General features: G+C 42.8%; 2 protein-coding genes across 2 annotated transcripts; one reads left to right on the top strand and one right to left on the bottom strand.

The window, feature by feature from the left end:
• The first annotated feature begins 3,826 nt into the window (after positions 1–3,826).
• LOC142584252 (uncharacterized) lies at positions 3,827–7,514 on the top strand. Its single transcript, XM_075694401.1, has 3 exons — positions 3,827–4,135; positions 4,676–4,749; positions 5,359–7,514. Exons 1-3 carry the CDS (start codon positions 3,842–3,844, stop codon positions 6,452–6,454), a joined length of 1,464 nt encoding a protein of 487 aa, XP_075550516.1. The 5' UTR covers positions 3,827–3,841; the 3' UTR covers positions 6,455–7,514.
• Positions 7,237–10,657, bottom strand: LOC142584263 (uncharacterized). The gene is made up of 3 exons (XM_075694408.1): positions 10,565–10,657; positions 9,937–9,996; positions 7,237–9,879 (listed from the first exon to the last, which is right to left on the bottom strand). Exon 3 carries the CDS (start codon positions 9,656–9,658, stop codon positions 8,897–8,899), a length of 762 nt encoding a protein of 253 aa, XP_075550523.1. The 5' UTR covers positions 9,659–9,879; positions 9,937–9,996; positions 10,565–10,657; the 3' UTR covers positions 7,237–8,896.
• Between the last annotated feature and the right edge of the window lie 366 nt (positions 10,658–11,023).

Here is an 11,023-nt window from a genome sequence, read left to right as displayed (position 1 = left end):
TACGAAATTGAGGGGGTATGGTCAGGTGATCTCACTGGTTCACAGGTGGGTGTGGAGATCAAAGCAGCAATTGATAATCTCATCAAAAGCTTCATGTGATAACAGAGGGGCTAAAAGAGGAGCTAATAGAGGAGTTAAGGTCGCAGTATGTTTTGAGACGAGCAACAGCAGAAGCCGGACCTAGCTCCCAGTGTCAAATGTGGAGAAGTGCAGAGTAAAGCAGAAAGAATGACACATGCGCTGCTCATCCAGCTTTTGGGAACACGGTCACTGTATGACTCGCAACAATTGTACATACGAGGCTAACTGAAAAATGGGTCGGAAGTTTGTGACCCCCTTCCTCCCTTATTTTCGTGACCATGTAAAGGAACCTACGTATGCCAGGAAGTCAAGCTACATTTCGTGACAGCTAGGATGGATAGTTAGACAGGATGGATGATGACAATCTCGTGTCAAATAAACTTGATGGACTGACTGATTGATCTTCTTGATGTCTCATTGTTCCTACACTCTAGTTTTTTTTCTGCTGCATTTGACGCATGTTTTCATTTCATTTCGTTTATTTTCACGTTAAAGGCCTGGACGCACTACATAAAGGAGGGCTTTAATCCTTGCGGCAATGTATGAACTGGTTGCATCAAAAAAGTACATGGTAAATAATGATTTGTAGCATGTTGAAGGAAATCTAGCACCATACAGTTGCCACGTGGCCAGCAATTATCAAATAAAGCAATAAAATAGCATCGCTATAAAATTTAGACAGGGAAATTATAGTGCTCCAAACAGCTTTTTCATTCATTTCTTTTTGTCATTGAAAGATTAAAAACAATTGAAAGCAAAATGCAGACCGTAGTAGTCTCGATTTATTGTATTGACAGAGGAGGACCAAAGGCGAAATAAAAACGCCGCAGACATTCCAACTTCCTCACTTTTCTATGGACACCTCAAGTGTCTCGTGACCGAAAAAAAAAAAAAACCCTGCAGCGCTAAGAAATAGAGAGAAAGGCAAGTTAAGATAGGTGGAATATTGTAAAAATGGCGGGAAATCACTACTGAGACGGTACAAAAACTAATAAAGTAATAAGAAATGAAAATGCCAGAAAAGTATGACTTGTTGCCTGCTTGAAATGAAGAAGGCAGAAAAATGTTATGCATATGGTACTTTTCGCTGTGGCAACGACACCTGTGGCAATTGCATAATTCCAGTTCGATTACTCAAGCTGAACTGGATTACTCGAGGTGTACATTACTTGCACGAAACGTTGATATGCATAAGTGACCAATTAAACACCATCCTTAATTTAAGCTTTCAACTAATTACATTACAGTTTATTGCAATTGCCGAATCGTAGCCAGCTTGCAAGGCATATCCGCTAGATCATAATTCCGAGGATGGCACTGGTTTATGTGCCATCACACTTGCAGTAAAAAATGCACTGTTGTATAACCTTTCAAAGAAAATGCCATTCATGCACTGAAGCACAAAAATAAATGGGACGCCCATATGTTTCATTTCAGGTGGATACGCTTTTCAAGCTCTCTAGCTACAATTCGTAAATTGAAATACGGGTGTCTTGAAGTAATGAGATAAAAACCTAATTAGTGAACTTTTCTTCACTGATTATACATTTTGATTACTCATGCAAGTAATTTCTCTGAGCAGTCCAGCTCAAGGACTAGAAATTATGTTATCCACTTAGTAAAGCAATGGAGGGGGCTAGTTGGTGAACGTTCATGGTTATATTGCGCTCAGTTTTACACAGACGATATTAAGTGAAGGACGGAACATGGACGGACGTAGCGCAACTTGCGCTACGTCTGTCCACGTCCTGTCCTTCACTTAATATTGTCTGTGTAAAACTGAGTGCAATGTAACCATGTATGTTATCTACCACAGTTGATTAGTAAAAATTCTCTAGAACATAAAAAAAGCTTGTACCCGGTAGTCTGTACCGGGAAGTCAATGTACAGCATAAAACAATTACAAGAATTCTATCTGCATAATGTACCCTATTTGCTCCATTCTAAAGCACACTTTACTCAGAAAAATACATCCATTGAACACACAGCCACATTACACACATAGGGGAGTCGCGGAGAGGAGACATGAAATGATCATGCAGGGAAGAACCCGATGGGATATTAGACGAGATGACGCTCGTAACCTTCTGCTATAAATTGGGGTACGTCTCAAGAAAGAGTACCAAAGGCCGAATGCAGGGAGTTGGAAGCTTTCACACGGGGAAACTATATCTACATAACTTCACAAACAAATACATTTGAACCAGGCACTTGCTATGATCCTAAAAGAATCCAATGGGGATTAGGTAAGATAATTTCATAGAAGCAATTCAAGTTCCAATTAGAGTTTCCCTACGATATAATGCATGCATACATGCGTTTTTTTTTTCTTTTCTTTTTCTTTCCGATTCGAAAGCAGCAAATGACCTACATACTGAAAAACCCCTTCGTCTGTCATGTGGGCAAGCAGAGGGCACTTAAGCTTCGCCTTTAAGGGTGGAATGCGATAGCATTCAAAGAGTCTTAACTGCTTGTCACACCTCTCGGCAACCACAGATTTCTTGTGGGTGCATCGAGGTGAGTGCCATCTGGATGTTGTTGCAAGGAACCAAGCGGGCCACACCACGCTATATGAATGGTAGAAACGCTGGAATAGGGGTTTGTGGTTGAGTTACCATGCAACATAAATATATTTTCTGGCATATTCAAATTACAATCCAATGCTATCATATCTGTAGTTGTGGTTCGGTCGTACTTTACGATTTTTCTGACGCATCTTACTTTGAGGAATTCACTCAGTTCAGTAACAGTCCTCTGTGCCACGTGGAAGGCCCGCGTGGTTGTGCTTCGGAATGATTTTTTTGCGAAACAATATGCGATGCCGACCCCGGAATTTTTGCAATAAGGGGCCTTTAACGCGACATTGTGTTCAAACAGTACCTAAATTTCCATTGGCCAAGACACCACATCACGAGTGCGCCTCGGCAGAGCAGAACGGGCAGGGGACATCTGCTGCTGCATCAGCGCACCAGGTGTTGCGTGAGAGAAGACATTGCCGCGACGCCACGTCACCCTCGCTTTCGGAAGCATTTGTTATCGCGCAGGCCCCAACGCGGTGACGATTTAGCGCCAGTAGCTAGGCGTCTTGGAATGCCTTCCAAAACCCTTCGGAGCATTCATGCCACGTCCAAGAGCGAGTAAAACGTTTCGCCGACATTTTACGCCTTGACACCACTGTTACCACTGTGCGACCAACCGGTTTGTCGAAGCCGAAAATTGGAGGGTCGGCGCTGCGATTGCGATTTTCGTCGCAAACGACGGAAATCGCACTTCCGGTGCGACGAAAATCCCATCCAACGGCGATCACCCACAGCCTACTTCAGCGTGGCAACGGCGATCGATCACGGAAGGAACACAATGAAAACTGTCACTGCTTCTAGTTTTGCGGTAATAGCAGCTAGAACTTACTAGATGAATTTTTAACGCTGAGAGCTGCACCACTCTAAGTACAAGAGTCGAGTGAAATAAAAGATCAGCTTACCAAGAAATGACAGCTCATCGCGGCGCACACAGCCCTGAAACACTGTTCGAACACTACGCCGACTACAGCAAGGAATGCGTGAGCCCTGGCTCTGACCGTAGCGCGTGCGTGCGTGCGCGTGCATGAGGCATTGATATGGCAAAGCGACGATGCTGATTGGTTCTTTACTGCGCGTACAGGTTCGGTTTCAAAGCCTAAGCCTTTTCGTTTTACCAAGAGGAGTCGGTTTTCCAATTCGCACTTTCCAGCGACTATAGGGGGCGCGGAGAACGTTTCAATATGGCGGGGATAGAGGTGATGGAGCCGACACGAAAGCGTGCGCGTCTACAGGTGCAGGCGGCTCACGGGCCTCTAGTATCTCTAAGCGCGATCCTTGATCTTGCAAAGGAAACGCAGAGATGTGTTGTAGAAGGAGAGGCTGCGTTTAACGCTGGCCATATAATATGCTGCGGTATACGAGCGACGACAAGCGCGGCTGTCGAGGTCGAGTCACTATGCCTGCAGACAAGCGCCGTGAGAGGCCCCCCGCATACTATAAAAGTTCAAGTCTGCAATGAAACCGGCGCCGTAAAGGTCAGTATTTCACCTTACGTTTTTTTTAAAGATATACGTGATGTACGAGAATTGACACCAAGCAGTTAATTGGTGGCGCTCGGATGTAAACAAAGCGCAGTACCCCTCATGCCGCTGCATAATATAAACGTTGTGTGCATTGATGACGTTATGTGCATTCATGGCTCCCTGCAATGGCTTATTTGTGGAATGCTTGTTAAAAATGCCAGGTAACACGGAAACATTTCAGTAGTGCCGATTTAGAAGCTATGAGCGAGACAATGAGGTGTGCCAGCGCGCCCCGTTTCCAGCATGATTAGCGTTTTCGCGTGCTGTACGGCGATTTCGCCAAAGTGCAACGCGTTAAATGCAATTATTTTTTTACTTACTTCTCGGGCTTAAACGCGCAATTTCGTCGTTCTAGTGTCATAAAAGCACCAATGTGTTGTTTTCGGCTTCCAGAATTCAATGTGCATGTGGGAGCCTACGCATTTGCCCTGTAAATAATTAGCGCGGTTTTAAGGTCGTTTGCGTGCTTAACATTGGTTTGATTGTTTTCAGGGAGAATGCACGTGCAAGGCCGGTCTCTCTGGTCAATGCAAACATTTGTTTGCCACTTTGATATATTTGAACAGGTAAAACTTTATACATCATGTGTTTATTTATTTTCATTAGTTGGCTTGCCTGTAATGTGCATCAAGTGACAGTGAATATGTTTACCTTATGTCGAACTAAGAGCCACATTGTAAAAGGCGAACATAGAAGTCAGTGGCAATGATGCCTTTTCAATGCCATCTGGGGCTTGTTGTTGCACTAGGAACAGAGTTTCAAGAACATGCACACAGCAATCAATTGAGTATGTGTTGCTTCAGTCACTTCAGGTGGGCACAGGCTGTATTAATAACCACAGAATGCCCAGAAATGTTTTAAACGTTCTGGGCTTTTTTATTTGTTTACTGTAGGATTTTGATTCTGAATCTGCTGTAAAATATTGTTGATGTAACTTACTAACACGGAAACAAAGGATGAAACAAAATGGAACCAATGTACACAAGCGCTAACTCAAAACTGAAATGGTTCCCGTCTGTCTCATTTTTTTTTCCGCACTACCAAGTTGCATCATAGAATTCCAACTAGCCCCATCGCGACACTGTTAGGAAACATTTTCTTGAATCATATGAAAGATGCAGAAAAAAGCCAATACACAGAGTATTTCAGCAAGGTATGTTTATTTTGATGTACAGGACAAGTGCCACTTCCCTGGATGCATTGTCATGCACGGATGTGCAACAACAGTGGGGACGTGCCAGTGCCGCCAGCATCTACAAACCAAGGCCAATTAGTTTGTTTTGCCACGTCGAGCAGCTTCAACCAATAAGTGTCCCTGAAGATGTTCAAGCCCTGATTAGGAAAGAACTTATCGATGCAGTACCAAATTCTGCACTGGCAAAACACAAAACTCGTGCAAGAAAGTCAATCCCTTTCACTAGCAATTTGAACATAGTCCGCGCCATCGACACAATTTTCACACAAGGTTGCTACTTGAGAGAGCACACAAAATTTTCATTTTTTGAATCGGTGCTAGATGGTGAAAAAACAGTACTGAAAAGGTTTACTCTTGAACATCTCAATGAAAATGAAAAGAGTTTCTATCTTCAAAATGTGTGCCTCTCCTATGCCAAAGCTAGGGAAATATGCCGCGAGACAACTGATCAGTCATCCACTCTGTGGCACAGCGAAAGAAAAAAAAGAATTACTGGAAGCATCTGCAGAGAACTCTACACGTTTGAAGAAAGAGGTACACGCAGTTGGGAAGCAAAGCTGGACAGGCTGTACTGCAGGGAGCCTTTCAAGGGAAATGAAGCCACAATGTATGGAAAAGACAACGAGCCTCTTGCACTTGAAGAGTACGAGAAGACTCATAACGAAAGCGTGAGCAAGCTGGGACTCGTCGTCATTCCAGATGTTCCTTGGCTTGGCTACAGCCCGGATGGAATAAGTGAGCAGAGGGGAACGAACATCTTGCTGGAAGTGAAGTGTCCTGTTCTAGGCAAGCACTCTAGCATACAAGACCTTGTAAATGCTAAGAAGCTGGCATTTATTGTGTGTGATGGAGAAAATTATGCATTGAGACGTGCTCACAAGTATTATTCCCAGGTTCAACTGGGCATGCTCCTCCTTAACATGAATCTGTGTCATTTTATAGTATATTCGAAAGTTGAGAGCCTTGTCATTCATGTGCCGAGAGACACCGAGCATATTCAGGCACTTGTAGACAGGCTGCAGTATGTCTACTTCAAAAGGGTACTACCTAAGCTTGTGCAGATTAGCAAGGCTTGAAAGTATGTTGGTGTTCATAGGTTTTTTTCGTTGTTGATCACTTCCATTCAGTGGGAGGGGGGATACTTAGAAGAAAAGCTATTCAGTACTTTGTAATATTTACGAATTGCAATATATTAAAAAATTAAATTATGGGGTTTTACGTGTCAAAACCACTTTCTGATTACGAGGCACGCCGTAGTGGAGGACTCCGGAAATTTCAACCACCTGGGGTTCTTTAACGTGCACGAAAATCTAAGTACACGGGTGCTTTCGCATTTCGCTTCCATCGAAATGCGGCCGCCGTGAATTGCAATATATGTAGCAGCAATTAAGCAATTGTTAATTATATTTACTGTTCAATGTCTGCTAAGGAAAGTATAGCAAATTGTGAGAACTGAAATGGCAAGAGTTTTTGAAGCATCGAAGAAGCAAAATGAGGAGTTCAAGTTTGGTTCTAGGTTTTGCAGCATATGCATAAATGGCCAGCTGCAAATTTTGCTTGTATTCTGTCATTTAGTGCTTTTGGATGTCTAGTCATGGAGTTTCATTTTTTACTCTACAACCTGTGATGTTTTCTCTGCAAATGACACCTTTACAAGTGTCTACAGTGCACATGTTGCAAAAAAGAGAAGAAAGCTGTTGATCCTTTTTTTAAGCAACTATTTATTTTGCATTCTTCGAAAAGCTAGTCACACAGCAGCTCATAATTCCTGAAGAGCTTGTTTGCAGTCACTCTAAAGTACTTGAGCGAATACAAGTAGTTTTTTACTTGAAAATTAGTGCTTCTGTGTTTATAACTGGTCCTTTGTACCTGATATACTTGGCTGCTTTTTTTTTTTACTTGTCAGTACACGTATCACACCTATAAACATACCACAATAAACATTCCTCCTGTAAATGTGTGTCTGCGTTTTGCTATGTGATATTCAATATTTACTATTTGTTAGAAAATGTTGATATTCGCCCTCCTCTCAACTTTCATATGTCTCTTAACTGAATGTGTACACATCACTTCCATTTGTATAGGTTGTCTGCAAATAAATGTATGCCACATGCGAGGCTCTCGCATGCTCGTATATTTGCCACCTGCTCTCGGTTCACATTCTTCACGTCTTTGTGGTTGCAATGCCCACAAGTTCACAGCTGTACTTAGTCACACATTGCAATGTACACGACAAAGTGATGAAAAAATAAAAAAAAAATAACCATCACGCCTATTTGACCCAACAGCGCATACTATAGACAGTATGTATAATTGAACAGCTGATGATGTCGCACAAATTAAGTGGAAAATACACCAAAAGAGATTGTTCTGTTAAAGTAACATTAACATTCGCCAGTTTGTGTTCCGTTAACCATAGCAATATGTGTCTGATCAACACTGATAGGTTAGTGAGGGCTAGGATTCACCTCAATTTGAACAGGGAAAGATTAAAATTGGTCAAGAAGAAACAAGCCAATCTAGATGCAGTAAGGGTAAAAGCAGACCAATTCAGGCTGGTAGTTGCAAACAAATATGCAGCCTTAGAACAGAGATGAAGATGACATAGAGCTAATGAATGAAACCGTTACGAGGATGGCTTCAGAGGCAGCAATTGAAGTGGGAGGCAAGGCACCAAGGCAACCAGTAGGCAAGCTCTCCCAAGTAACAAAGGACCTAATAAAGAAGCGACAAAGAATGAAAGTGTCCAACTCAAGAGATAAGATAGAATTTGCGAAACTGTCAAAACTGATCAACAAGGCGAAAATAATTGATTCGAAATTATAACGCGATAAAGACTGAAAAAAGCCGTAAAAGATGGACGCAGCATGAAATCGGTGAAGGAAGCTTGGCGTAGGTCAAACCAAGATGTATGCACTAAAAGATAAGCAGGGTAATGGCACCAGCAATCTCGAAGTTATAGTAAAAGCAGCAAAAGAATACAAATGGGTTGGAGCACATGCCAGATCCTGGCTGGAAGCTTACCATTATCATTAAAAAGAAAGGTATACAATCAGCGCATTCTACCGGTGCTAACATATGGGCAGAAACGTGAAGACTGACAAAGAAGCTTGCGAACAAGTTGAGGAACGCGCAAAGAGCGATGGAACGAAGAATGTTAGGCATATAGTTAAGAGACAGGAAGATAGTGGTGTGGATCAGAGAGCAAACAAAGATACCGAATATACTTATTGACATTATTAGAAAAATTTGAGCTGGGCACATCATGTAATGCGTAGGTTAGAAAACCGGTAGACCATTAGGGTTGCAGAATGGGTGCGAAGAGAAAGGAAGCTCAGTCGAGTACGGGAGAAGTATAGCTGGGGTGATGAAATTAAGAAATTCGCAGGCACTAGTTGAAATCGGCTGGCACAGGACAGGGATAATTGAAAAGTCGCAGGGATAGACCTTCGTCCTGCAGTGGACATAAAATAGGATTGCAATGATGAGGATGAATTGTGTCAGCTTTGCAAGCGTGCTTACTGAAATTTATCATCAGCCAGTATTGGTGCGCACAAGTTAGTTAGCCCACACGCAACTGTGAACAGCTCATTGATATAAGGCAGCATTTCCCAGGACAGAGTTGAGTTGAAGAGCTTAAATATTTTAACTCGTTGTATTGCTCGTTCTACATGAACCCGTGCCCTAGCAATATCAGCTGTCCTAAGGGCATCATTGCGGTCAAACTGGCAGTCCTTTTTAGCAAAAGGTGGCCGAATTACGCCAATTGCACGGGCAGTGCACAAGTCATCAATGAAAAAACCCCTATCGACCATAATGTCATCTGTGAATGACTCGAACTTCTCCAGTATTGCACACTCAGCTGTAATGGCTTTGTCTGAGGCTCGTCCACCAAATGCTTCACTGATGAATGTTATTGTGCCAGCTGGACTTACACATATGAGAAATTTTACAGTGTAAGTCGACTTGTATTGTGAATATGTCAGTAGCTGACATTTCACACAGCGAGATCTTTCAACTGGGATTTCTGTGCAATCTACAACACCTCGCACTCTCGGATACTGTTTAAAGTGCGAAGGCATATTGTTTAAAATTTCCTCCTTTGAAGGCCACTCAATGGCAGCTTTCAGCACTGCAGCAGCAAGAGGCAGTGTGTGCACAAAATATCTGTGTATGGACGAAATGCTGCATTGAAAAAGTACACTGAGACAGGAAAATGACATAGCCTGTTTCAGAACTATGAACACCAAAATAACTCTGTCCCTCACAGAAGCTTCCATCCTATTTGCCGCCTCATACTTCTCTACGAGTGAAACAATCTTGTTTAGAAGTGCATGAGAAGGTACGCCAGTCAAAGTGTTTAGGTGAGCATCAGAAAGAAGCACGTCCGAAATCCTAAATTTTTGTGTGAAGTCCAGTGAGTTCACTTGAACGGATTTGTTTAGCTCAGGTGTGTGGCCCAGCTCTTGAAGTTCAACAAGTGCCCTTGCAGCGTCTCGTTCTGTAACGCAAGAAAAAATTTAGAGCGAAATTGGTACAGTTTTAAGCAAAAAGTTACCTGCTGTTGTTCGTGAGCAAGAGCTTGAAAGGGGGGGAAGCCAATCCTGCACAGGTGGGTCTGCAATACAATGATGGTGAACTAAATCCTTCATAAAACCATGTGAAGTGTCCTACAACACGGTGTATTCAGTCCTACGGCAAAATAAAACAAGATGCATTGCACTGGCTTGCCTTTGCTCTAAAATTCAAGAGCAGAGAGAGAAAGTATCAGATGCGAAAGGCGGGGAGGTTGGCAGGGAGGTTACCTGGAAGGTAAACATCCACTTTGCTAACCTGGTGCACAGGTGAAAGGGTAAGGGGGGTGCCGAAATATTACAAAGAAAAGCACAAAAAGTGAGAAAGATCATAGAAAAAAACACATTCACACACACAGAACACTATTGCATCAGAGTCACTCCAGTAGGTTACTTGCCTAAGGTGACATTAGAAAAGCCTTAGTCTCTTAATAGTAGAACGTGTATTTATCTAGGTGCCCAAAATCTTTCGGCGATACCACTCTCGATATATTGCCCTTTGCAGTTGCACAACCGGACTCGCCTTGTTTGGTGAAACGGCAAACTTAAACATGCGGTAACGCCTATGCATCATCAAAACTTGGGTGCGAAGGTCGGAAAAAAAATTCTCACCATTGTATTCACTTTCTTCCAAATTATCAGGAAGCTCGCATGCGCAATCTTCATTAATGACGACTTCAGATACGTCGTCCTGTTGGCCCTCGTTTCCTGCAACATTGTTAGGTCAATAGAAGAGATGCTTTAAGACCAAGCAAAACAAATACAAGATCACAAACGCTTGCGCAGTACCTCCGATCGGTACACAACTTTCACTACAGCCAAAAAAAGTAGCGAACGCCTTGCACATTGACCGCCTGTTTGATTTTCACACAGAACGACTAAGAACAGATGCAGAATACGTTCGCTAGTGTGAAATGCTCACTACGCAGCGTCAGGCACCGTCGAGGAATATTTACCGAAACAGCGCGAGTGCAGGCAGAACATTTAATAAACGGTGACACTTGCGTACTTAAACTTCCCTTGAGAATCTGTGGGGGGCTTTCTTCGGGGAACCCTAGGCCTCACACTTGC

Source organism: Dermacentor variabilis, chromosome 1, assembly GCF_050947875.1.
Source record: "Dermacentor variabilis isolate Ectoservices chromosome 1, ASM5094787v1, whole genome shotgun sequence".
Classification (NCBI taxonomy): Eukaryota; Metazoa; Arthropoda; class Arachnida; order Ixodida; family Ixodidae; genus Dermacentor; species Dermacentor variabilis.
The sequence above is the reverse complement of the archived record's forward strand: the minus strand, read 5'-3'. Positions and strand labels throughout refer to the sequence as shown.

Bases quoted from the DNA above. Each gene is read 5' to 3' on its own strand.
- LOC142584252 (XM_075694401.1), top strand. From the start codon at position 3,842: ATGGCGGGGATAGAGGTGATGGAGCCGACACGAAAGCGTGCGCGTCTA. The intron at 4,136-4,675 runs GTCAGTATTTCA...GATTGTTTTCAG, and splicing joins ATGAAACCGGCGCCGTAAAG to GGAGAATGCACGTGCAAGGC. The intron at 4,750-5,358 runs GTAAAACTTTAT...TTTGATGTACAG, and splicing joins ACTTTGATATATTTGAACAG to GACAAGTGCCACTTCCCTGG.
- LOC142584263 (XM_075694408.1), bottom strand. From the start codon at position 9,658: ATGGAAGCTTCTGTGAGGGACAGAGTTATTTTGGTGTTCATAGTTCTG.